At 43.3% G+C, this 27562-nt stretch overlaps 2 protein-coding genes across 6 annotated transcripts in view; both read left to right on the top strand.

Moving 5' to 3' along the window:
* SLC44A1 (solute carrier family 44 member 1) overlaps window positions 1-21473 on the top strand; it is an 84335-nt gene extending 62862 nt beyond the window's left edge. The window contains exons 15-16 of one of the 5 annotated variants that reach the window (XM_074533640.1): window positions 14-94; window positions 9870-21473. In XM_074533640.1, the coding sequence (XP_074389741.1) occupies window positions 14-94; window positions 9870-9890 (102 nt within the window). In that variant the 3' untranslated portion in view covers window positions 9891-21473. The other 4 variants (XM_026792918.2, XM_014266486.3, XM_026792917.2 and 1 more) reach the window with 4 other exon arrangements.
* Window positions 9935-27562, top strand: part of SLC27A6 (solute carrier family 27 member 6) — a 75214-nt gene continuing 57586 nt past the window's right edge. The window contains exon 1 of the mRNA XM_026792919.2: window positions 9935-10088. Coding sequence (XP_026648720.1) covers window positions 9935-10088 — 154 coding nt within the window. The remainder of the gene's footprint in view (window positions 10089-27562) is intronic.

The raw sequence follows: 27562 nt of genomic DNA, 5'->3' as shown, positions 1-27562 counted from the left end.
TACTGTTTTTCAGGAGTTTGTGGAGAACAGTAAGAAATCTATGAAAGAAGCTGGCCGGGGAGGTGGAGCTGAGGGCAGAGAGCTAAAACCAATGGTAGGTGCAGATGAGGAGGTGGCGATCCTCCAAGAGTTTCACTTTTACTTCTTCTCCCTCTTTGTCTTTACTGACTGCACTTCTTCAGGAGAAGTTTTTGTTCTCTGTATCACTCAAGATGTTCTGCTTTTTCTGTTTGTGAGCTTGCCTATCACCTGGATGGCAGAGTTTTTGTCACAGCTGAGACCATCTCCTGTAAAAGTAAGATGAAAGGAACTGTCTCATATGAAACAAATGCAATGTCATTTCATTAGGATTACTGGTGCATGCCATGTGGTATATGCAGACAGCCCCAGATGCTGAACAGTCTAAAAATAAGATGGTTCTGAGATTCTATGGGCTCTTCTCAGCCCTGAGATGAACAATTTTTGCTCATCTTATATTCACTGCAAAAGCCTGAAATGAAGAACACTTACTGCGTGCATCAGTTGTTGCAAAGTAAGACCAGGTATTCAAAGCCCTCACCAAATTATCTTACACAGTGCCAAGGAATTGGATACAGTGATTCCTTTCAACCTGCTCAAATGACATTTCTCCCAGTTGTTTGTTTTATTGCCAACTACTTATGTTGCTTGTCTCTTGTGTGCTCTTTCCATCTCACACTGTCAGATGCACAGACAGTGAACAATGCATCATTTATGCTTCTGCAGCCTGTTTTACTTATGGTGTGCCTGTTAGGAAGGCATTGCATGTCTGAGTAGCCTGGAATAAGAACACTATACATGGTACAGATAACAGATAGGAGGATAAGTTTGGAAGGTGGAGAACAGAGGGCGTATAACAGAGAGCCAGGCTGGGCAAGGTATGATTTGTCATCGTACATTATGACTTTGTGAAACAAAATATTTTTCCATTATCACTTTCTCAGAGTGTTTGGGGTCTTATTCATTTCCGTACCATGGGGATCATTTTTTAACCAAATGGAATCTAAATAAGTGTATGCTAACAGAATAATTTATTTTTCCAACAATGTATGTGAAGCCATGTTGCATGAGCATTTTTTGACTAAGCTGGAATGGGTTCCTGCTATAGACTGGATAGATGTGTAGCTTTGCGTGTTTTGCTATTTCATTATGGCATACCAGTTTCTAGATTTGCTTATGCCTAAATGCTGCTGTGTTTATACATATAAAAAACTAATTCTGTGCTCATCTACTGTTTTCTTCTGGGAGTAATTCTAGCTGATCAAGCAGACACTAACGTTGGGATTTTCAGAGCGAGCTAATTGCTGTAAATGCAAATGTGCCATGAAAATAATTGAGAATTGGGTGTGCAAACTCTCTAGTAATATGCACAAAAAATTCAGTTCAAAATTTTATGTTAAACGCTGTTTCAAAGAATTGGTTTACCTTAAGTGGTTTTCCACTTACACTGTTGTCAGAGCTGACACCGACTGCTACTTACAGTTTTGTACTTGACTGCCTGAATCTTGGATGTTAAAAAACTTTATTCAGCCTCACCCCTTGTAGAATTGCAAACCAAGGGTGGTTTTATTCTTTGAGGAAAATTTTATGGACTCTTAGCCTGGTACTGGCTGAAAGTCCTCTTAGGATGGCTTGGAGATGCTGAGCACTTGAGGCTCAGAGTGGAAGTCTCCTGCTGAATTACTCCCAGTTCTGCTGCTCATGTGATTGTCTTTGTTTGGAACTGTTTGGGCCTTGTGGATTTCCATTTTTGGGCTTTCAGCTCCAGTTGATTTGATTATGAAATACTAGGATCTCGCTTCCTGATCACAATGGGGCACAGCAGTTAAATTTCTGAGACCTTTCCCCAAAGTAGAGGGCCTCAGTTATAGCTAGAATAGGATCGTTATAAGTCTACTGTGTAACAGTAGTGCCCATAGTCCCAAAATTGCATGTCTGAAAAATAGATCAACACTACTTTTCTCTCTTTTTTTTACAGAGTCTTTACTGCTTTGCTTCACTTTCCTTGAAAAGCAGATATTTCTTAGATATGACAATTATTTCTTCAAGTGAAATGCCCCAAGTGCAGCTGTATTTAAAATAGATATTAGTAGCAGAGATGAGAAAACACTTTAGGAAGTTCTGTTCTTGTATCAGGGCACAACAAAAAACCCCACCTTTTCATGCTTTTTTCTTTATGGCTTCCAGTGACCCCTTTGACTCAATTTCTCCTTGTCCTTTGGCATCTGTCTAAGACTGTACTGTATGACTTTGTTTTCTAGGCCTCTGGAGCAAGTTCATCTTGAAACTAGCCAGCCATATTGGAACCCATTGACATTCCAAAACAGTATATATATACATATATACATACATACATATATATATATATATATATAAATAAACAGCCAAAATCAGAGAAAAGGAACAGGGATTTAAAACTTTTTTTAACAATTATTTTTGTGAAACATGTACTCTTTTCATACGGGTGGCTTTTACAAGCAGCTTTATCATTGTTCCATTTCTTAAGTTATTTGTTGTGGTCATGGAAATGTTGATTCTTATCTGCTTGATATTTTAAAATCTGGAGGAAGTATCATTGTAAAGATAATCTGAAATCATGACTGGGTTTAGAGACAGATTTCCCATGACACTGCTAATCTGCTGAGAGTTTTACTTGTTTAATTTCTTTAAAATTTTCATTAAATTCAGGACAGTGACATGTACAGAAAACCTTACATCAAGAAAAATTTCGAATTTATTTTTTCAAGAGGTTGTTTCAGCAAAAATTTGTTCAGTTGAAATGTGTTTGTAAGCAGTTATTTTACTTTACAGCCCTGGCAGGGCACAGTTCTGTTTACCAGTATCAGATATCACAATAACCAACTCCTCAGGTATTTAGGTGTGTGGGAGCCCTTGCATCTCCTATTAAACAGAACCTACAAAATGGGGACAGATAATTTTTATATGCAATTAACTTCCTGCTTACCCTACTTTTACCCCTCATACCCATTGCCCTCTATCCTCCCCCTGAGTTCAGTAGCCTCCTTCACACTTCAGCAGTGTTCCTTTGAAGGGTATGGATTCTCCATACAGGCAAGTGAAATAACAGATTGTGAAAGCTCAGTCTTAGCCATACTCATGATTAATTCATGACTAGATACAAAGATGCTGAGGATGGGAAGAGAAATGAATTGTACTGCTCTACATAAAAAAGTACTGTATGCTTCATTTCATCTAATGAGAGAGCTCTGGGAGGTAGAAAGGATCACTCCTTGCCTGTTGCTTGATCCATATTTGTACATACTGTAGTGAGTGGCTAAAGCCAGAAAGGGCAGAGAAACATTCCTTTGGAAGTGTACCTCCCAGGATAGTTATCTGAAATTATTAAAGAGAACATGCTTTATTATTATTATTATTATATACATAATATACATAAATATCTCTTCAGTCTGGAAGTTCACCAGATATGAATGCTAATATTCAATTATTCAGCATAGTGAATTGGTAAATGCATAACTGTATTTGCCAAGAATTTATGATCTGTCTATGCTATATATTCCTTTTGTTAACATTTTTTTAAGAAAACTATTTTTGTTATTGTAAAATTAATATTTCAGAGCAGAATTTTTAAACTTATTGCACTAAATACAAGCTGTCTACAAATAATGATGCCTCAATGGTTCAATCACTCCATTCCAGAAAATCTTTTGAAAGAGTAAGAGCCTTTCTACATAAGCTTTATGATGAAGTAGAGAGGTATGTCTAGGAAAAGACATGCACAACTTGTGTAATCAAGGTTTAGTAAGTAAGCAAGCAGTTAACTGTGCTTCCTTTCAGACTATACCAGACTTCTAAATTGCTGCTGAAGGTTTAAATAATTATTTAGTGTCATTTAGCTAACTAGTGCTCTTATCTTTTTGGCAATAGTAAAATGTTTCACTTTTGCTTCCAGAAGTCATTTGATAACTTAAATTTGTTACTTTTTTTCCCTGTAAGCCAGTTAAAACAATTTACACTTTTCATATCACAGAACCCAAACTATTTGAATGATACAAAAATAAAGATACATTCAGAAAGGATAGCTGTTGGGGAGGCAAAGAGACTTCTCCAGTCCTGGAAGCACTTACTCATTTAAGTGGACCATATCTGTAACTACTAGCATCAGGAGGGCTCTCTAAGTATGGAAATTGCAACATACACATCTGTGTAAGTGCTGACTGGATTAGAGCTTCAGCCTAGGGATCCAAACTGGAGCACAGATGAGGCCTCTCTGTGCAAGTTAGAGGTCAGACTTGCCCAGAAGAAGCATTGGAGCAGCCTTACTTTTGTGGAGAGGAGACATTCCTGCAGTACCAGTGTCTAAGACAGCAGTGGTACTCAGCACCAGATCAGAGGGATTTAGCAACACAAATTTAAAAACTAGCTTAGATGAATTCTAGAAACTGGTTTTCAAGACTAAAAGACTTACCAAGTACCCAGTTGTTTCCAGAGAATCTAGTTTTAATCTTGTTTGGAGGTTATTGGAAGTGCTTAATCAAAGAAGCCTTGTATTCTGCTCATTTTGATAAGAAAATTCTGCCATGACTGGTTCCACAAGTTTGTGTTCTCCACTCACTGGATGTTCTGAGTGGGAACTGTACTCTGTAATTGCAACTAGGACTGCAATTGGTAACAAATTTTGTATTTTTGTATGACTTGACTGTGCACCATTTTTATAGCAGTTTATCCTGTCTTAAAAATAAATTTGTTTATTTACATGGTGTTTAAAAGATACAGGCAACACTTTTCTATGGGTAGTTGTAATGTTTAAGTGAGAAACCTATATCATTACAAAGTTCTTAATAAAAACATGTGCACCATTCTTGAGTGTATATCCGGCATGCAGAGTTTTTCAGTCTTGACAAAAAGGCATTCCATCCACACACATGCTTTCCAGTGGCCCCTTAAAGCTTTTGAACACCCGTTGAAGTTCATTTGCAACCAAACTCTTCCAGCTCTGTCTTGTGCACAGAGATAAGCAGAAGTCAGAATTCTGAAAAGATAACTTTTCAGGACAAATTTAGACTGCTTTCCTTTCCTAGTGGGGATAGTGGAGTGGGAGGACATTTTGGCATGTAAATCCCATACATAAATTTTGGCAGTAGGGGTGCTGGGGTCTGCCAGCTGTGAGGGATTAAATACTTCTTTTGACTGTTGATTATTAAAGCCAGTGTATGGTCTGCTTTGTGGGAAGCAGTCTAGACTAAGTAGAGAGTGATGCTGCACTGAGAATAACAATGCAGGAGGAGCAGATGAGACAGCTAAAACAGAGAAATCATCTCCTCAGAAAGTCCATTGAATTGAGTAGTGCTAAAAGACTGGAGATTTAGGCTGGACAATTTGGGTTTAGAAACAATCATTGAGATTACTGCTTCCCAGCATTTGGCTTCTGCATCATGACCTCTGACCAGTTAAGTTTCAGATAGAAAAAACATACCAATCCTTAAATTGTTAATTTTTTCCCCACGTTATGTTTTCTGTTTGGAAGTTGAACAGTACCATGTTGTCTTTACTGCTTCTTCCAGCCTTAGAGAATGTTTTTTATTGTTGTTCTTTTGGGTCTCATTTCTATATTGCTCTCTGAGTAAAAGAGTGGCAAGTGGCAGAGTGTCAGCTCCCCTTTGTCCCTTGATCTTACCACATTCCCTTTTACCTTCTCGAGGCAGTGATTCAGGATATTACCTGTAGTGAATGAGAGGGAGAGTATGTGCTAAGCTAAAGTTCTGAGGTAGAACTTTTTTCTTTTTTTGTCTGGTATTACTCCATCACTGTGGTTAGAAGTGCAGCCAGTCACTTCTTGAGTTTCACTGCTGCTCCAGATCTAGACTTAACACATAGAATGGCCAGCTTAGATTTGCATCTTCAGCTTTCCATGAGCTCCCAGTGCCAGAACCAGGATGGGCTTCTAAATGTGGCCTTACATTGGCATAGTAAATGAATGACTTTTTGCATTTGGAAAGTGTTTTCTGTAAGGGAGACCTAACAGTGGAAAATGCAGTTAAATGTTGTGGTGGGTTGACCATGGCTGTCATATACACTGCTACTCTGTTGCTTGCTCAGGATGGGAGAGAGCAGTGAAAGGACAAAAATACTGATCTAAGTGCAGTTATAAGCAAATAAGGAAAAAAAACAAAACAAAACAAAAACAAAGGCAATTTACCAGCAGATCAATGCCCAGCCAATCTCCAAGCATCAGCTGCTTGTGAACTACACCCACCCCAGTCTGATTGCTGAGTGTTACATTACATGGTGTGGAATATTTCTTCAGTCTGTTCAGGTCAGCTGTCCTGGCTGTGTGTCCTCTCATCCTTTTGCCTAACCCCAGACGACTGCGGGGGTCATAGAGTGGAAAATAGAGAAGGCCTTGACCCTGTGCAAGCGCTGCTCAGTAGCAGGTAAAGCTTTGTGTTAGCAGCACTGTTGCAGATCTAAAACATAGCATCTTTCAGGTTGCTGACCGTCCAGTCTAACCCAGTACACAGGCCCACCTACCCAGCAATTAATCCAAGACTTGCTCCCTGCATTTCTGTACAGCATCTTCTCAGGGTGGTTACTTCTTTTCTAAAAGGGCTTTTTTTGCAGCAGGCAATTAGCCTGCTCCACAGTGCTCCCTTTCATGGAGGGAGCAGGGGATGTTAGCTCTTACTCTTTCAGCACATAATGGGGATATAAAGCAAAAATGAGCCCTTTCTGTATCAGTGTTCTGGCAATTGAGCAGCCAGTGTTGGAAACAATATACTTAATGTGCCCTCAGGGCATACACTTTAGTGGTTTGCTCTTGAGTGGTTATGATGTATTCTATGAATGTATGTTATGGAGTCAGAATAAAATGCATGTAGCAGACATATACTCATCACCATCTAGTGAGCATTTAGTTCAGAGTGCATATTACATGCTATATTGAATATGGCACAGTCGTTTTAAGAAACAGTTTTAAGATTTATAAGTAGATACCTTACAGCATTCCCGTTTTTAAAATCATGGCTTGGCCTGTGCAGATACCATTTACTAAATCTAACTATCACTAGCCCATTGTTTCCTGAACAGCTTGTGTCACATTATCAACACAGAAATTCTATTTCATCTTTGTGAAAAAAACAAAAAGACAACAAAACAACCCTTGTGTTTCCCAACACAAAACCCAGCAGGCTTATCTGAAGCATTTCTTACCCTCAGCTTCTTTGTTGGGATGATGAAAGTTTACTTTAAATATTTCATTTTCAAATGCTCTTCCAACTATTTAGTCTCTGCTGTTATTTCCACCATGTAACAAGATTATGGAGACTAGTAAATCTGTATTTCTTGTGTTCTGTAGCAAATACTGTTTTCAAGGTATTTTTTTCTTTTATATTTAAAGACATGAGAGAAAAGATGAAACTCATCTCCTGTGATGAGGGTTATGTATAAAAGGCAAAATTTCTGGTCTGGGATGGAGCTGTGATGAGTCTTGCAATCTGATACAATCAAGCCAAAGCTCCTCAGAGACCAGGATTATGAAAATATTTCTAAAGAGAACTGATAGCATGAATTGATCTGAAAATACCCATTTGAGGGTTAAATTATCTGGCATTCATTGGAAAGACATCTGTTAAAATGAAACTAGCAGAAAACCAGCAAATGCCTATCAGATTCTACTCCCCTGTCTTACTGAGTTCAAGTCATCATATTTATATGATGACCAGAATTGGTGTTATAAGCATTTGGTACTTCTCTACAGAAACTCCCTTTAGAACCAAGGTTCCAAGAATTCAGAGTAAAAGTACCAGCTGACTTTAACAGAACTAGCCTAATTTCAGTTATGTTAAAGACAGCTATGGCCTCTCTAAGTATGTGATTTATAAGCAGATACCTAACAGCATTCCTGTTTTATGCTGGCAGCATAGGTGGATACCATTCCTTAAGTGTACCACCTCTCCTCTTTGGGTTAGTGGGAATTAGGGGCAGTTTATTTCAAAAAGTTATGGTGAAATTAGGAAACTGACTAGTTTTGAAACCCAGCAGAAGTTGTGCACTGACTGGAGTTCCTGCTATAAACATGTTTTTTAACTCAAATACCATGTGTCCTCCATGCAGGTATTAGTTGGGTCCCTCCCTGCTGCTCAGACTGAAAGAGGAGAGTATCTCTCATTTGAAAAACAGCAGCACCAACAATCTTATAATGTCTCCCAGGGGAGTGAGGGAAGAAAAAACAGAAAGGTGGTTTTATTTCTAATGTAGGACAGAAAAGGTGCCAGAAGTTAGGTGGAGCCGTGGAGAGCAGATAAAAAATATTCCACAGGATCTTCACAGTAGTTAAGAAAATTCACATTCCAATTCAGACATTTCACAGCAACATCTCCCGTGTCCCACTTTAATTTTACTCTGGAGCTCTTCAGAGCAAAATGAAAGTGGAATACTATCCCTATAGAAAATAATTATTTCTATATAATGAATTGTGTTGCTGATTACAGAAACTACTGTAAGGAAAAAGGAAAATCTTCTGAACAGATTTTAAAGGCTTGACAGTACTTGCATTGTCATAGTCCATCAAAGCTTCATCTGGAAACGAATTTTTCATCCTCCTTTACTCATACTCTAACAGGGCAATCAAACCCCTGGACTGGCTTAGTGATTTACATTGAATCAAGATCAACTAACAAGTGCTCCTTTTTCCAGTGGAATGCCACCTCCTTTGAGAATGGGAAAAGTAAATGTGACACTGTTCATTGTTGTCTTGAGAACTTAAACTATTTTATACTGCAAGCTGTGAATGCAGGAAGAGAAAAGAAATTAACAGTGCTGATCTAATCTTAGATTTTCTGTGTAAACTGACATTGTGCCAGGATACTGATGCAAAACTGTATTTTAGTCTAAGAAATGTATAGATTTTTTAATGTATCAAAATAAAGTTTTCCTTTTAAGTAAGAAAGAAATTTCTGTATCATCCATGTGGTGTGTGTAAGCCATGCTCTCTTACTCCATACAATACAATCTCATGTTCCTGAGAAGCAAGTCAAATTTTTGCTGAAGTTTTACTTTGTTCTGTGCCTGCTCTTTAGCTGAGTAGCTGTAGTTATACTGGACATACTGTCCTGGTGCCAAGAAAAGCATTCTGATGGTAATGTTTTCTGAGATGAGCGTATTAATGGCGTTTGGTAGAGGAAAGGCAGGATATTTTTGCTGTCTTTCTTCTCATTGATCCTCTCACATCTCTGCTTCTCAGCTTCCCTCCAGAGTCTTGGAAACTGCCCCTTTAGGCTAATGGTTACACCCATCACCACAGTCCTCAGCCTCTCTGGTAGGCTACAGGGTGTGCTGAAGTCTGTCACATACAGAAGCAGTTGGAAAGTTCTTCACTGTGAAAGGGGAGGTTGTGGTCACACATGCAGAAGAGTCCTTGCTCATACCCAGGAAGCAGGACTCTCAGGGCTCATAAGGCTATCTGGAGCATGCTGGTTCATAAGATGCTTTGCCTTACCAGGACCACTGTTGGGCAGTGAACAGTAGGGAGACATGAAGGAGATCTTGCTTTGCATTATGAGCCATGCAAGCTGCATATCCCAGCACAGCACCTCTTGTGGCACCATCACCTTGTTCCTCAAGGACCTGTACATATCCCCACTCTGCACAGCTGTTCTAACAGCTTGGATGTCTAAAGATAGATGGTGAGTAGACTCAATAACAGAGGCACATACAGTCACAAAGATTTCTTCCCCTCTCCTCGCTGTCCCATAGCACAGCATATTTCTGCTTCTTGCTGACAGGTTTTTTTTAACACTAATACTCTAATGCACTAGTAGCAAAGCCAAACCGTGTCTTCTGCTTCTGTTTTTCTTTACTGCAAACCACTTCAGCACTGTATTTGCCTGAGATAGTTTACTTTATCTGGAAACTCCTGCTGCTTCTGAAATGGAGATTGATGCTGTTGTGCCCATCAGTCATCATCATCATCAGTCCATCAGGAGGAAAAGGATCAGACAGCCCATCAAGCAGGACCTCTGCACACAGGCAGGGTCCATGCTGTGGACCCAGACTGTTCTGCTGCATGTCAGTGTTCTGCAGTTCCACTGAAGGTACGTGCCCTTGGCTCAGAGTGTCTATTTCACGGTTTATTAACAGTGAAGGTGCAAGGCTAGATGGGATTAGCTGCACGGAGAAAAAGAGGCTCCAGAGATATCCGTCATCAGCAGAGGTGTTAGGGGCAGGAGGCATGAGACATAAAGGTTGTATAAACCCTGTCTGGTTTCCACCAGGCATGTGTATTTTGCCTATGTCAGAGCTGCAGAACAGGAGCTCTTTAGCTTTATTTATACTCTTTAGCAGTGAGGGATTGAAGCACTGTCTGCAGAGATCAGTGCTCTGAAACAAGAGTTTCATGATGTCTAGGAGAAAAAAAACCAGGCACCTAAAGGTGGGCTGCAGAAGGCTAGTGAGAGAACCATATGCAGGGAGAACAGAATGGGACATGGGACTTGCAAGGTAAATTTCAGGGTACTGTGGTGCATTGTGGAAGAAAACCCTGCTCTCCTGCTGTTAGCAGGGATCTGGAGACAGAGGACTGGAGCTGTAGAAGCAGGATTTTTCCTTCAACCACACAGCAGTTCACACTGGCAAGACATTATTCATATGGTGGGCATGTATCTCTGACCACTTACCCTTGGGTCTCAGCCCCTGACATTGGCAATTGCAGAACAGCACAGGCAGCTGCCTTCTCACATCCCCACTCCCTGAAAAGCCCTGCTGTCCCACTGGAGATGAAGGACTAGTCTTCTTGCTAGCAACACAGCACATGTCCTTGGCTGCTGAAGGAGCTCTCCTGCCATGTGTAGAGGATGTGACCCTCTGTATGCAGCATTTGGTGTGCAGCAAATGGACTTATTCTCCAAGGCAGGGAGCTCAGATCCTGTGCTTCTGGGGTCTGGAATCACTCCTTCCTTCCACTCTGGGCCACTGACCCAGTTTTAGTCACTGGTATTTAGATGTTAGTTTAATGAAGATTATCTAGCGCCCAGGTAGTGATTATTTAGAATTTCTAATTACTGTTAAATTATGAATGTGTGAAATGGATGGAGCTTGCACTCCCACACACAGAAAACCTAAAAAGGCTGGTTTTCTGACAACTACTGCCATCATCTTCATCTAGTGCTTATTCTTGTTTACCTTAAATATGCTAAAAATAAAGTGAAAGAAATCCAACACCAGAGCAGATTTTGTGAGACCCTTACCAGGGCAGTCAAAGCTAGAAATAAAGCCTATGAGAGAAGCTATTGAATTTCTGTATCTCACTACCTCACCTGACAGTAATCAAGTGGGAGACCAATGAGTGAGCAGGTATTTCACACTGGAGTCCTCTGAAGAAGAAATTACAGACTTGAACCCTGTGCCCTAGGAAAAAAAAAAGTCTGCCACCATCCCATAAATAGTGATGTCTTCTGTTTTTAATTGCTTTTCTGTTAGCTCTTGTATTCTAGTTTTAAATATTAAGTCCTGAATACAAACCTTGGACAAAAAATATTTGCTAGGCATTGGCAATGCCAGATGAGGCACGGTGGTCTGGCCACTTCTCCATGTCCCCCCATCTCTGCTTAGAGAGGAGAGGTTTGACTCAAATATTTGGACACCTGCCTGTGGCCAACACACTGCTTATCCACCAAAGACCTCCCCCTCTGTCACCTGGGACATCTCACTTTCTGTCTCTGTGCCTCCCTTTCCTCAAAGATGGGGATGCAATGAAGGCTGAGTACATTAAAGATCAGTCAGTACTCAGATACGGCAGGAGGACAAATGAATGAAATAGGAACAGGTAAGGCTGTGTGTGAAACTGGGATCTAAAAATGCCTCTGCAGCTGCAAGAGGCAATTAATTGGGTGGAATTTGTATCCTATGCAAGGGAAATGATACAGACATGAACAGACTCATTGCTCAGACTCATTGCTCTTCTGATAGTTAAAATATCTGAACACTTAATTCTCCATTAGAAAATCCCCTCCAGTCTTTTAGTGGGTCTTGATATTTCACTGTGCCTGCTTTTTGCCAGAAGAAAAATCCACGTGTTGGAAGGTGTGCTGAGTGTCTTTCAAATCTCTTAAAATTGCACTGCCCCTAGTAACAACAACAAACCTAACTTTAGTACCTAATGTTGAACATTGCTGAATGAAGTAAAGGGATTTCAAAGCATGAGTTTGCTGCCTGTTCTGAAAGGTTGGGTAGGAGGTCTGCAGAGTTCTTCCTTCTTATGGGCACAGAAGCCCTACTGCTCCAGGCAAGGAGCATGATGGCTTGCTTTTGAAAGCTGTGGTGTTGTATCTGTGCATTATGGGACAACACAAGGACAAGAAAACCTCAGAACGGTCTGTATTTCCTTGCAGCAGGAGACCAGCCTGCCAGAAGAGCATGTGAGGTTCATGCTGTTTATGATGAAGATGAAGCTTGACAGCTTTATAAAAATGTAATTTGCTCCCCAAAAAAGCCAGCATAAGCACTTGCAGGTCTGAATTTCCCAGAAGATGAACAGCTTGAAAAGCTGTTAAGCTTCTTTAAGAAATAATAAGGAATCAAAGCTTGAATGAAGAGTGTAGGAGAACTAGACACAAGCCTGAATTTCTGTTCACTTCATTGTGTTCATGCGGCAGGGCCCCCTACCTTTCCATAATCACCATCTGAATTTACTTTAAGAACAGCACATAACAAGGCAATTAAGGTTTTGAGCCATAAGGGGAAACTCTTGTTTGAATTAAGCTAAACGTTTATATACATGGCCACAAGCTGGGGTTGGGCTCCAGAAGGGCTGCAGCCATGACATGGTGAAGGAAGTGGGAGGAAGGAGGGAATGAACTGATGACCTGCCAAGCCAGAGGCATGACATCAATTGGGGTAAGTCCCAGCAATGGCAAAGCCTCGCTTGTTGTCTGGGCTGCTGTGGAGCAGCTTTGTATTTCAACCTTGTAGCTCTACCCACCCCCACTGTGGCCCCTGCAGATGTTTTCCAGCTAACCTTTCTGGAGGGATGAGGCTAGAACAGCCGTAAGTAGAGAAAAGGCAGTGGAAAAAGCAAATATGAAAAGAGCAATTAGTAGTAAATGAGGTGCCAGATCTCAGAGACCCTTCTCAGAGGTGGGCCTCTGGAAAGCTCAGAGGGAATCCAAGAGCATTATCTGTGCCATGTTTACTGGAGTGAGGGACAGTGGAGTGTTTCTTTGCAGGATATTTGTGCTTGCCTTTACCAATTACAACTGCTGGACATGACATTAAAAAAATTAAAAAGTTTCTTTGGCTAGAATTAAGCATTTACATGGGGGTGTTTTGAAAAATCATATGAAGACAAATGAGCCCTTGTCGTCTGAGCATCATTGCCTTTGCAGCAGGAGAAGCTTTTGGAGAGACCATGTCTTGAGTGTCTTACTTTTTTGCAAGGGGGAGAAACTGTCCTTTCTGCTTGTTCTGGTATTTAAAACGTTAAGAAGGTCTGGTAAGAAATGATGCAGTGCTGCAGGCCAGGACACAGAGCACCTTGGTGTGATCATAGTAACACATCAAGCATGGGGTACTGAGTATGCCACATATGTCCAGATATGCCTATGATGTGCTCGTGCAGGTGAAAGCTATTAAAGATGATTAGCACTTCATACTGAAGTAGTCTACTCTTTGGAAGAGAAAGAGGAGCTACTCCTGAGTCAAAGGGTTAATTTTTTTTTGTATCACAAAACGTAGACAAATATAAAATCTTTGTTTTCACTCATCCAGATGAATCCTGCCAACTCGTTCAGCCTAAGGGCACAGCTCAGTACAAGGCATAGGCAGCATTATAAGCCTAAAGAGCAACAGCTTCATCTGCTATTCTGTTCCTTCCTTTGCAGTCAAAATAATGAAATCCAGGGGGAATTAAAAGTATCCTGGCTGCAGAGCCCATCAGCCAACCATTGTACTGTGGTTGTGAAATACAGAGCCACAGACTAGCAAGCACAATTAGCTAATAAGATCAGCGCTCCATCATACCCCATTTTAAACAGGCTGCTGATAGAGTAATTTTGACACCAAAATAGCATCACAGGAAATACAGATTCACTGCAACTCATTGTGCCTTTTATTAAGCAACAGTACACCACTACAAAAAAGCCAGATTTTCACTGGAGGCTGTCAGCAGGAGCAATTTCTCTGCTCAGGCCCGTGCTGATGAGAAAATTTTCCATGTCCCCTTCCCCCAAGCAGAGCCAGCATGGTTACACCTGCCAGCTGTGAAGGTTTTAGGCTGCCCATAGCTTCCCTCACAGACCTCAGCAGGAAGAAACACCCTGGCTGTTCAGCAGAACACTGGCTCTGCCATATCCTCCATGTGTAACTCAGCTCAGCTCAGCTCAGTGTGTGTTGAGCCATATTTATTCCTGTGAGGCACTGGGCCTATTCTTACCCCTATCCATGAAGATCAGGAGACCAAATGAGCCATGCTAGACTGAGTAAGCTCCTAGAAAATTAAGGTAGCTTGGGCTGCTGGATCTCACCAGCAGCTCATAGCTCATTAGGGAATGTAATTCAATGCCCTTTAATGCCCTGACAATGTACTACCGCTTCCCACAGCATGCATGGATGGATGTACAGCACTCTCTGGGTTTGGAAGCTTCCCAGCAATGGTGCTCTCTCTCATGGTCCCAACTGGAGACTGAGTGCAGCTCTCTGAAAGGAAAAGGCAGCATTTTTTCTCCTCTAGTTTTTCTTATAAGAACAAACTGTTCTCTTTTCTATCTAGTTGAGGTTTTTAACAAACCAGCAAAGGGCGGTTCATCTCCTTAGAGCCCATAACATGAAATCTTTCATCACAAAAATAATCCCATTGCAGTGAAGTCTCCAGTCTTCAAAGGCACCTCTTGGGCCAGCTCCAGTTCTGGAAAGCCTTGTTCTGAGATGAGATGTGGTGCTGCAGCTGGGTGGTGTGGTTTCCAGTGACCTGTTCTTTCAGTGGCCCCTCTGCCCCTCTGAGCCTGTCCTGACGGTGGGCTCCCAATGAGCCAGCATTGCTGTGAGCTTTACCTTAGAGGACTATTGCCAGCTTGATAACCTTCTGACAGATGTCAACCCTTTGTGCCCTTCCTCCCTCCTCTTCCAAGGCAGGGCTGACTTGTGTCAGCATTTGTCCTCCCCACAGCCCGTGGTGCACATGCCTCACATGATTTCTGTACTGGACACAGCCAGCCTATGAGTGCAGCCAGAAGCATGAACAGATGAGAAGCTCACCTCCTGACTGGCCCAGCCCGGAGTCAGGAGATGGTGCACAAAGCATTGGCATTGACAGTACCTGACCTCCCCCAGCTCTTGTCCTTGCCTCCTCCTGCTGGCTTATCAGACTGCAACCCAAGGTGATGCACCAGAGGTTATTGCTCTCCAGGAGGTAGCAGAAAATAGGGGGCAAAGGTCTGGGGCAAAGGTGATCTGCTGCCTCTGAGTTTCACTTACCGTAAGAGTAGGACAGGATTAGAACACCCTTTTATGCTCCTCCGCTTCTTGTGCTTAAGGAGAGTTAAGGCTCATCAAGCCCAAAAAGTGCTGTGGGGATTTTTTGTGGTTTTTTTTTTTTTCCTGCTGTGAACCTTCTTTTGCTGTGCAGCCAGAATTCACTGTAAGATCTGAGAAGTTAAAGGGTCAGATCTTCATCCCTCACTGCTCCCTAAAATAGTCACACAAATATATGCAACATTGCCTTCACAGAAGTGCAGAAATGTGGCTTTCAACCCTTTTATAAATCTCTTTTTTTCTTGAGGATTACATCCCTGAACCACCTTTTTTACCTCACCTCAATCACTGCAGTCCTAGTTTTTTCTATTCTTTGAAAAGACAGTTGATCTTCATGCCACACAAAAAACTCACCCTGTGCTTCTGCTGTCCACATGTTCAGCCACTTCCCTTCTATCTGTTTACCTCAAACCCCTTCTCTTCACTCACCCAAACATTTCCCAGTCATGCTTCCATTCAGTTCTCTGCTGTTCTCTGTGATTTTCCAAAACCAAGCCCTTGCCCGCAGCCTCAAGTTCCTTGCATAATCTACATCTCTCCCCCATCCACACCTTGCCTACATGATACTTCTCTTCCAGCTCTCCTGGGCCTTGAGGTGTCCCACAGTCAGGCCTGTGCTCTGACTCTTGCTTCTGCCTGGGACAAAGTTACCCATCTTTCCCCCTCTCTGTGTTTTTTTTCAAGCTAGACATCAAATTTCAGTGTCTCACAGTTTAAACATCCTCAAGGATGGAAAATAGAAGCTGTGTGCATTCTGCAGCTCTGGCTTGCCCCAGTAACTTCAGTGAAGGTAGAGAAGTGGACAACAGCTTCCAATTTTGGTCTTGCCTTTTATAGGATCAATCAATGGCAATGTAGTTCTGCTGCTGTTTTAAACTATGATCCCCTTGCTTTGTCCCTAATGCTGGCAACAAGACACAGATGTGTTGCTACCTGCTTGCATCTGCATCCTACAGTTCCTCTGTCTGTGTATGTGTAGTGCTTGGTAAAGCTGGGGGTTGACTCCAGTACAAAATGTTATCGTGGAATTTCAACTGTGCAACTGCACCCCCACTTATTTGCACTTCAAGCAGAGTGGAGAGGAGATATGCACAATCAAGTATTTTTGACCATGTCACCCTAAAATGTTGAACAAGGACCAAAGGACTTACGCATGATGCGTTTTAGTTGATTCTTCAAGAAGCATTTAAATGGAATTGCTAGTTGCAGGGTCCCTCATCGGCACAAGCAACAAACCCATAAATGCAATCTGTCTACATTGCAAACAGAGATAGGATAGATAGATAGATTCAGATCTAAAAAACCTAAAGCTTTGCTTTAGAATATGTTTTATCTTGCATCCACTTATAATTGAAATACTGTGATTTATTTGACGTTCTTACTTTGAGAAGACATGAGGAGTTAGGCACTCCACACTGGCTCCAGTAACACGGAGAGACTGACATTGGTTTCTGCAGGATTTCATTGCACTGTTCAAGGGAAAACCAAGAGCACCCTAAAGTGACTACTGCTTTCAGCACATGGCATTTTTAAATTAAAATTTCCGTCAGTTAGTGACATCAGCAGAGCATAGTGCCATGTGTTGTTACTCGCTGGTCCTCCAAGAGGCAGTTGGCACAACCTCGCGACCCTGGGCACACAGACCAGCACACATGCAGGCTCCTCTAATGGCGGGTGTGCCCCTGCAGCCATCTCATGGTGCCCTCTTCTGCACGGACCCTCAGCATCCACAGGCAGGTGAGGGCTGTGGAGCTCAGGGCCAGAGAGGTGCCTGCAGGGGCAGGTACTGAGGGACACTGGGGCATGGTAGGGACAGGAAATACAGGAAATGCACTGGTACCCAGGTCTGAAGGTATTTGTGGGGATATGGCAGACCTGAGACAACACAGGTCACAGCAAAACCAGCAAAAATGCTTGTAAATTTGCCTCCTTCATCACTCTGCCTTCTCTCTGCTCCTTGAATCTTTTACAAATTATTTCTAATGTCCCCAACGACTTTAGTAAAATTCTACTTGCCTGAGCAAAACTGCAACTACTTCAAAAGAAGGCATGCCCACAGGAGGGTTCAGTAAAACATGCTATTAATTATAAATGTTTCTCAGTGATCAGAAAGCCACCCATTTGACCAGCTGGCCAGCAAAAGGCAGGCTTTTCAAGCTAGGCATGTCCAAACCACAGTAGTTGCAGTCACCAGTTCCTGTGAAGGAAGGTGTACACAGTGCATAGATGCTTTCTTGAGCACTATGACAGTCTGATTTGCATGGTAGGTCTCTGGTAACAGCTACACTTTTTAGAGGAGCACACTGTAGACCTTCTTCTCTGATCAGGGTGGCCACCACGGCTGTGGGAAAGTGCCAGCTATGTGCAACATGGTTCATTCTGCCCCAGAAAGCAGGCAAATGCCATGGAGAAGTGGATCAGGAATGGCTGCATCTCCTTTCTGAGAATATGCTGATGGTGTTCTGCTGTAGTCGCAGCTGGGTGTCTTAGAGAGGAGAGTGTGGGACTGCTCCTCAGGCTTTCATACCACCCACATCTCCCAAAAGGAGAGCCAGGATTGCTATAGAAAGGAATAAGATGAATGTGTCTTTACACACATTACAGGGCCAGGGATTTTTAGATAAGGAAGTAACAGGAGAAACTATCAGTTTCAGAAAATTGACTAGTAGACATGGACTGCTCTTCAGCCAATGTCAAGCTAAATTCCTAAACTCAGAGAAGAAGATGACTTAATATAATATGAATATCATTTAATGTACAAAAAGGGGTTGCCTGCCCATTAAGGGAGACATATAGTAGGCAAATCTGGAAGTCTGTACCTTGCATGTACCTCAGCCAATGGGAAAAGGAAGAGGGTAATGCAGCCAGGAAATTAGGAAAAAAAGGAGGCTGCATCCTCCAACAATTTGAGAGACCCCATGGGGAAATACCCTGTTGGGATTTTAGCTGACTAGAGACTGGAAAAGTACAAGGCCGTGGCTAATTCCAAGTCCTGCACCTGCAAGATAGTGTGTCCTTGTGCCTAGCTGGGTATGATAACAAGTAGACAGAGAGATGTGGGAAATAGAGAATGTAGGCCCAAAAGAATGAGGAAGAGTTCATGGTATAGTTTAACCAATAGATCGCTTAGCTTACAGAATATTCATAAGCTTATTACTTGCTGTATAAGTGTCTGATGCTTTCTTCAATAAACGGAACTTGCTGTTGACTCAAATTGAACCCCGAGTTTTCCCTGCACCCGACAAATGGCTCATCCCCAACAAACGGACCATTCTGCAACAATGTCCCATGAATAAAGTTACAGGACTCTTCTGTTTCCTTTCTGGACATAAACCTCTGGTGACTTGAATTTTTCCGTACACTGCCTATGCCACAGCCTCCAGCTCGGCTGTGCCCAGGCTCTCTGCATGCACAAGAGCATCCTTCTCTGCCAAGTCTTCAGATGCCAGCACCCCTGTTCACTGTTAACTAGAGGGTAAAACGGCACATCATGGACTATGTTTGTCGCTACAGCAATCCTTTTAGTCACTGACCACAGGCAGGTAACCCTCCTCTCCCCCTAGACAGGCAGACTGATGAAGACACAGTGCCATCAGCTGGGCATTTGCAGCCTCCTGCCCAGAGTCCAGGCCACAAGGCATGGGTTTCACAAAACCACACCTTCTGGTGTCTACAAGCTCTTTGTGGCAGACAGCAGCACATGCAGGGTGTATGCTTGTCATAGGTGAGGAGAGCAAGCCAGTCTGCAGTGCAAAAGCAGGATTAGAAGGTGTTGAGTCCATTAAGAGGGCAGCAGCTAATTCTTTCTCAGAAGCCTTTTGTCCTCCATTCTGCACCTTGGAATCCAACAGCACTTACTTGCTACCTAAAGGCAGAGGCATGGCAGTAGCAGTGCCCCTGGCACCAGCAGTGTGCCATGGGGACAATAGATTTTGCCTGAAATTTGATTTGGGAACCTTTTATAATGAAGGGAGGCACAGGCAGCAAGCTGGATGAACAATATTCCTTACGCTTTAACAGCTGGGGGACTGCAACTGGCTGTACAGCCCAGTAAAGTGCATACAGCCCTGGAAACCTCATTAATTATGCTCCTTCTCTTCCACACTGTAACTGGTCTTTCCAGTGGAGTATGCCAGCACATCTCTCCCTAGAGGTGAGAGCTCATATTTCCTCCTTCCCACTTAACTCCTGCCCCTGACTGCCCACTAAAAAAATACAGGCAGCAGCAGAGCCTTTTCACAGGTGTGTTTGCTTTCATGCCATGTGAAAAACCTCCCCTTTTCTTGTCTTTCTGTTGCTGCTGCCTCTCAGTTTATCTCCTCACTCTGCCTGTCTTGTTTCTGGTCCTGGCTGGCTGAAGGGCTTCTCAAAATCTGGTTTAAAATATGAAGTGACTTTTGGACTGTGGCTCTGGGCCACATAGCTTTCAAAGGCAGTGGCTGAGAAAATGTATTTATTCACTGCTTTTTGACATGGTCAAAGGTTATTCCAGTAGACACTTTGGCATGAAAGGAGCAACTTCAGAAAATGACAAAATTATGTGGTTCGAAGAACTGAGCCTTCATCTTCATAGGCAGATGACTCCTGAGCAATATACTTTTTCCCCCCACATAATAGATCTTCAATTTCTTTCCAACAGCTCTCATGAACTCCCTTGATTGTTTTATTTGAGTGGTGTATAGGGGTTTATCCTACCTGTACTGATACATCCTGGGCACTGAAGAATTCCCTCTGTCAGAGACAGGGAAGGAGCAGGAGTTGCATTAATGAGGCAGAGAATTAAATTCACAATAGTTAAGTGAAATTAAAGGCCAAATTCTAATCAGCTAGGTCCATTTGAAACTTACCCAACAGAAACAGAACAAAATTCACAGTAGGGTAGTGTCCCAAAGATGGCACAAGCGTGGCGATGCATTTTAATACCAGCACTGTGCTCAAAGCTGCTGTAACACCATAGATCTGCACTCCAGCCCAGTGGCTGTTCTGTACCCGTGGCTGTGTCAAACGCCATCATTATGAAATTACAGTTTCCTTTCAACACTGCAGTGCTGGAAATTTTTTTTTTAAAGTTTTCATACTTTATTTTTAGAACTTGGATTAGTGAACTCTGTGATTAAGCAAAGTAAACACGTATGCACAAGACTTAGAGACAGAATGCCTGGGGTTAGAAGGGGCCTCAAAGAACCCACGGCAGGGCAGTCGAGCCTCACATGTGGCTGCTGCTGCTGCTGCGATCCCACGTGGCAGCGGGGCCATGGGCACAGGCTCCGCGCTGCGGGACACCCCCAGCTCCAAGGGCGGCCCAGGAGCAGTATCCCAGCATCCCGGCCCGCTCCGGCTGCGCGCTCCCAGCGGGCATCCCAGCGGGCGAGGGGGGGCTGGAGCCAGCCTGCAGCCCCGCGCCGGGGCGGACCTGCCTCCTGTCCATGCACAGCCTGGAATGGGTCAGGACTGCCTTAAGGCAGGATGTGCGCTGGTGTAAGTTCTTGGGACACTTTCAAGGCTAATCAGCAAGGAAGGAGACCTGATCAGTGGAACTGGGAGCGGCTAGCATCGCCTAGTTCAGGACATCCGGGAACTGAACGTGACGAGATTTAAGGACGTCGTGAATCAGGATGTTGATGTGTGTGTGTTGTATACGTTGATATAGGTCAAGGTCTATCTGTCCTATAGCTTAACTATGTGCATTATAATACTTAAATTCACGCCTTTGTGTAGAGCAAAAAAGGCCGAACCAGCTGAGGACCCTCCTCTTGAGCATGCGTAGAAGTTATCTGGGATATGTAGCGTATGGAAATTTCCGAACAAACCGTGCTAGCGGGGCTGTACATGGGAAGTCACTGACTCCGAGCTTGTGCGTGTAAATAATGCAGGGGAAAGTCCGGCAGGGCGCGCTCCGTCTCTGGAATACCACCAGGCTTGCGCAGTTCTGGAATAAACATCCAGTACCTCTCTGGAGTGTGTAATTATTGTTTTAATTACAATAAATTGAGGAGAGGAGAGGAACCCGATTCTGTGGAAATCGCTCTCGCGGTTAGGAAGTGAGAAGGGGAAGAGCGTTCTCAGATTTTAGAAGCAAGCGTAGGGAAAACCACAAACCTTCCTATCCACTCCAGGATTGTTGTGTTTCCCCAGGCTGCCATGAAAAGCACAGTTATTGAAAGCTCCTGGCATTTACTTTTTTTCCTGTTAAAATGGTAGAAAGATAGAGAAATGTATTCATAACAAGTGGCTTGTTTTGCTTCTGCTCTGAGCAGGTGTCTGTGTTAAACCGTGACCATGTGAATTTTGCCGGCCACCCTGCCTGTCCCTTCACACCTCCCTCCAGCACAGCAGGCATCTAAGAAGCATGTTTTTTTCCAGGGCTCGATTCAGATTGGTGGATTGCACTCTCTTGAAACCATGACTTAAACAAGGAACTTATCAATGCCAGCCACAAGGTTCATCTGGTTCTTGGCTTTGTAGGCAAATTATGGAAAACCCAGGCATAGTGGTGAGAGGACAACCCATGCTGGATGTGCTAACCACTGCAAGGCTTTCCTCCCCAAATTTGCTGCTGAAAATTTCCCCACAAAGAAGAAAACTGGCTGCTTGTAATCATCTCCTCCAAAATGCCCCTGATCCCAATATCACACCATAGCTTTCTGCTTAGAAAGGAGATGTTCTGCTGGCCCTGTCAATGCCACCACTGGGTACAGTGTGCTTGGGACCCCAGGGACATGATCAGTATCTTATCTTGACCCATGAGATTTACTGGATTTTTCCCCTCTCATTTTCCTTGCTCTGCCACCAGGGTGGTGGGAGGTTGGAGTGAGTGAGCAGCTGTGTGGTGCTCAGCTGCTGGCTGTGGTTGAACTACCATGCCTTGTTATTTTGTGTTCTTGGTATGCAGGCCTGTATCCTTGTAAACATGCAGATGAAACAACCATTGACAAAGCAAAACTGCAAAGAGAACTCCCTCTGAGTTTAATGTTCTCCTACTGCTGGACAGGACCAAGGGGACACTTTACTGGGCCCTGCAAATGCAAAATGTCCTTGTGTCCATCTCGCCAGTCTAGTGTGGCTGTAAAGAGGAAAAACCCTGGTTTTAAAAACAAACAGGCAAAACGTTGGTGCAGAGACTGGCCTGAAATGACTGGATGCATATAGATTTTACTAGTGAGGTAAACAAGAAGCATTGTGAATGGCAAATGAGGCTGTCACCTCACAAAATTTTAAAGGGCAGACCATTGTGCCAAAGGGCACCTGCCACCATCTTGCAGTCAGACTTTAAACTAACAAATAACACAGTTCAAAAATAAAAGATAAATGTTTGAAATAATGTCTCTAAATGGTTCTGAAATCCAGAGGCAAGAACAGTGATGGGACAGCCCATCATACACAGACATGGATCCTGGGATACCAAGGGTAATGAAAAGGTTGTCGTGAACCACCTGGTTGATAAAGGGAAGCTAGTTGATGTGATCTTTTTGAATTTTAGCAAAGCTTTTGGTATTCTCTGTCACAGGATCCTCCTGCAGAAAATGTCCAGCCCACAGCTGGATAAACACATCATGTGATGGGTGAGCAGCTGGCTCATGGTCAGGCACAAAGGGGTGCAGTGAATGGGGTGACATCAGACTGGTGTGACCTGTCACTGGTGGGGTTCCACAGGGCTTCATCCTTAGCCCTGTGCTTTTCAACATCTTCATAAATGACCTGGACTTTTGAAGAGATACTAAAAGGAAAGGAGCCATTGACTCCCTGGAAGGCAGAGAGGTCCTGCAGGGAGACCTCGACAAATCTGGGTCTGGGTAATCACCAACTGTGTGAAGTTAAACAAGGGAAAGTGCTGGATTTTGCACCTGGGATGGGGCAACCCTGGGTATGTTTATAGACTGGGAAATGAGGTGCTGGAGAGCAGTGGAAAGGGACCTGAGAGTCCTTGTTGAAGGCAAGCTGAATGTGAGTGAGCAGTGCCCTGGCAGCCAGGAGGGCCAGCTCTGCCTGGGGTGCATCAGGCACAGCATCAGCAGCCAGGCAAGGGAGGGATTGTCCTGTTCTGCTCTGCACTGGGGCAGCCTCGCCTCAAGCGCTGGGGGCAGTTTTGGGTTACACAATGTGAAAAAAGATACAAAGCTGTTGAAGAGTGCCCAAAAGAGACCGATGAAGATGAAGAAGGGTCTAGAGGGGAAGAGCTTCAGAGCAGCTGAGGTTACTTGCTTGCATCAGCCAAGAGAAGGGGACACAGCAGAATGCAACTTCCTCATGAGAAGAGGGGGAGCAGGGACTGATCTCTTCTCTGTCATGTCCAGGGACAGGACCAAGGGAATGGCCTGAAGTTGAGTCAGGGGAGGTTTAGGTTGCATACCAGGAAAAGGTTCTTCACCCACAGGGTGGCTGGGCACTGGAACTGGCTCCCCAGGGCAGTGATCACGGCACCAGCCTGACAGAACTCAAGAAGCATTTGGGCAATGCTCTCAAGGCACAGGGTGTGATTCTTGGGGTGTCTTGTGGAGGGCCAGGAGCTGGACTGGATCACTGTGGTCCCCTTCCAACTCAGGATACCCTAGGATTCTTTTAGAACTTTAGGAGTTGTAAAAGTCCCGTATGTCTAATCTAACCTTGCCTTCTGTCAGTGTGAAGCTATTCCCTGTGTTCTGTCCCTACAGGCCCATCTAAAAATTTTCTCTCCACCTTTCTTGTAGGAAAAGGTACCCTTTAGGTACTGGAAAGGTGCTCTAAGGTCTCCCTGGAGCCTTCTCTTCTCCATGCTGAAGAATCTCAGTTCTTTCATTCTTTCTTCATAAGAGAGCTATTTCATCCCTCTCACCAGTTTTGTGGCATTCCTCTGGACTTGTTGTGGAAGAAGTCTGGGTCAATTAGTGTGATGCTTACTGCTGGCACTGTGTTTGTAGGGTTTTTGTTCAGATGATGGAAAGGTACCTGGTAACTGCAGAAATAGCCTGGTTAGCCAATGTGGCTTCTGTTGAGGATGGATTCAGACCCCTGGTTCTCTGAAAGGTCAGCTGAGGGACTAGGGAGGGACTGTTCTACAATATGGAATTTTGACTTTAGGTTGGAAAGAAACTTTCAAACCCAGAAATGTGTCTCATTCAAAGTAGTTGCAAAGCATCTTCAAAAGTGATGTACTTGGCAGTGGAGGTTATCTGTGGCAAGACTTTTCACTGCCTTTAAAAAAATCTGAACAAGCCTGTCTCCTTCCAAGACCCAAGGGCAGCACATATTCCGAGAATTGATGGCATCACTGCTCTTTATTTCTCACTTCCAATTACTTGTTTCCCAGCAGTCCAATGGCATCTCTCCTGGGCAGTGCAGCTGGGCAGACATCCCTCCTGATGGAGTAATATAACAAAAGCCTCAGTCAGGGTATGACTGTGTATTTTGGAGACAGAGAATGGTATCAATCAACAGCTCTGCATGTTCAATTAATGCAAAAGATAAATCAAAGACTTCTGTAGGTTAAGTGTTTTTAATGGATGTATATAAATATATGCATAATTTTTTCATACAAAAGGATTCACCAAGATTTTTTCCTTTTAAAATTTTTATTATTTTTGGTTCTAGAGTTTTACATCCAACTTCGCATTGCATTGTGTAGGCAGGTAAGACAGGCAGTGATGGCACAAGGACTGTAGCTGTTGCAGTGAATCTGTAAGTGTAGATTCTGGTTAACATACAAACTGGTCCAGCAGCCTCACATGGTTATTTCTTGGCTTTAGCCTAGGTTTGTGGTCATGATCCTAAAGCTTTCTTTTGGGAGTATCTTGCCCTACTTACTTTTTACTGAAATCTAAATCTCTTCAAAACAGACAGTAAAAAAAATCACAACATAAAAAAAATTCTATCCTGTGGGAAGAGTAAAATGACATGTCATCTTATGACTGGGTCATCACAAACACCATCCACTGCTCACATAATAAAGAATTACATAAATAAATATAGTTTATATTTATCTATAAATACATGTAGTAGATAAAGTGTGTAAGCAGACATAGCAAACAACGTCAATCCTTGTAATAAAAACCCAAGAAACATATGCACACAAGCACGCTGAAGCCGGTTGTGCCCATACTTGTTTGTGCAGACCACAGGGCTGTTTTCTTCTCCTGACTAATTTCAGCTGCTTTCAGTAAAGAATCCCTCACATATCTTCAAGCAAAGGCAATTCACATAGTTTTAAGAGTAATGGTGGAAGAAGGTAGCTCTTCACAGGAGGACAGGTGGAGACTTCAGGGCAGCCTTTGTTGGCCCTTTATACTTGACTAATTCATATTTACACTGCTTTGCTTCATTTAAATGGGGCTTGTGATTTATTTCTCAGGTATTTTCAGAAATGTAGCCCTGGCCTGCCCACACAGACAGGAATTACACAGGCTGTGGTTCCCTTACAAGTCTTTGTTTACTATTGTTTGTAGTAAACAGCTGCTTACATTATGATGCTTAACAAATGCCCTTTTTGCCCTGTGTGTGCTGGTATGAATGCAGAGCTTCCCTGCTGGGGGTTCCGACAAACACCCTCGGTGCAGGTAGCTCGGTGTGCAAGCTGCTAGCCGCAGGCTGTGGCCTGGAAAGTAGGAATCCAGCTGGGAATGCGGCAGGACTCTAGTCTAAGGAAGACGTAGGGATGAAGGGGAAATCATCCCGAGACTCTGCAGGAGCCAGTGCCCGCACAAAGAGGCCCCAGACTACTCAACAGCATTGGAATTTGTGCAGCAGCTCGAGCCGCCCTCGTGTCTCTGCAGCACGATTCAAAACGCTCCAAAGGACGAGAGGTCTGGGAATGTGCTGTGGAAAACCCGCGGCCGAGCCGGGGAGAGCCACTGGTCTGGCCGGGGACGTGTGAGGTGTGCAGGGAGCCAAGCGGGACGGACTCCCTCCGTGCCACCGGAGCTGCCGCGGGCCCGGCTCCACCCGGGGCCTTCGAACCAGGGAGGAGCCAAAGCGCGCGTGTGGAAATTTCTTGAGTAGATCAGTATCAGGCCTAAGGGTGGATCCCAGCCCCTCCGTTGGGGCAGCATTTGTTCAGATTTAGTGGCGTTCCTGCGGAGCAGTGTGTGTGGCCGTGTGTGTGTTTGTGTGTGTGTCTGTGTGTGTATGTGTTAGTGTGTGTGTGGCTCTTGTCTGTGTGTCTGTGTGTGAGTATATGTATTAGTGTGTGTCTGTGTGTGAGTGTGTGTATTTGTCTGTGTCTGTGTGTCTGTGAGTGTATGTATTAGAGTGTGTCTGTGTCTGTGTATGTGAGTGTGTGTATGTATTAGTGTGTAACTGTGTCTGTGAGTGTATGTATTAGTGTGTGTCTGTGCCTGTGTGTCTGTGAGTGTATTAGTCTGTGTCTGTGTATGTGTATTTGTGTCTGTGCCTGTGTGTCTGTGAGTGTATTAGTGTGTGTCTGTGTGTGAATGTATGTGAATGTCAATATCCTTTTAAAGGAGGTAAAATCAATTTTAAAAAATCAAAATAAAACTTCAAAATAAAAAAACCTAAAACTTAAAAAAAAAGTTCCTTTTTGGGGTGGGGGGTGGTTGGTGGAAAGATGTCACAAGAAAAAATTCATCCTAATCAAAAGACACAAGCAAACATAAGAAATTCCCATGCAACAGTGCATGTAAGATAAAATTGGTCTTTAAGGTTTCCAGCAGATCTCATGTAGGCTCTCTATAATATGACTTCCAGCCGTGGTTAATTTGGTTTGTGAAAAACAGGTGCACTGAAAGTCATTCTTCTTAACCTCTGACTTGACTCTAGAAGAAATGCAGAGGCCCAGTGGCAATGACACAAAGAACTGGCCTTCCCTGTGGCTCCAAGACAGTATTTTTCACTTGATTTTGCCTAACTTTATTTCTTGTTTGCAGAAGGACATTAGGAAGAAGTTCCTAAGTGTATGCAGGGAGTTATTTAATTTTTGCTTACTTGCATTTTGTTATGTTGAGGAGTTCTTGTATTTAGTTTGGGTATTTTGGTTTGGTTTGGTTTGGTTTGGTTTGGTTTGGTTTGGTTTGGTTTGGTTTTCCCCCAGACTTGTATTTCTGCATAGAAAAGC

This window comes from Zonotrichia albicollis, chromosome Z, assembly GCF_047830755.1.
Source record: "Zonotrichia albicollis isolate bZonAlb1 chromosome Z, bZonAlb1.hap1, whole genome shotgun sequence".
Classification (NCBI taxonomy): Eukaryota; Metazoa; Chordata; class Aves; order Passeriformes; family Passerellidae; genus Zonotrichia; species Zonotrichia albicollis.
The sequence above is the reverse complement of the archived record's forward strand: the minus strand, read 5'-3'. Positions and strand labels throughout refer to the sequence as shown.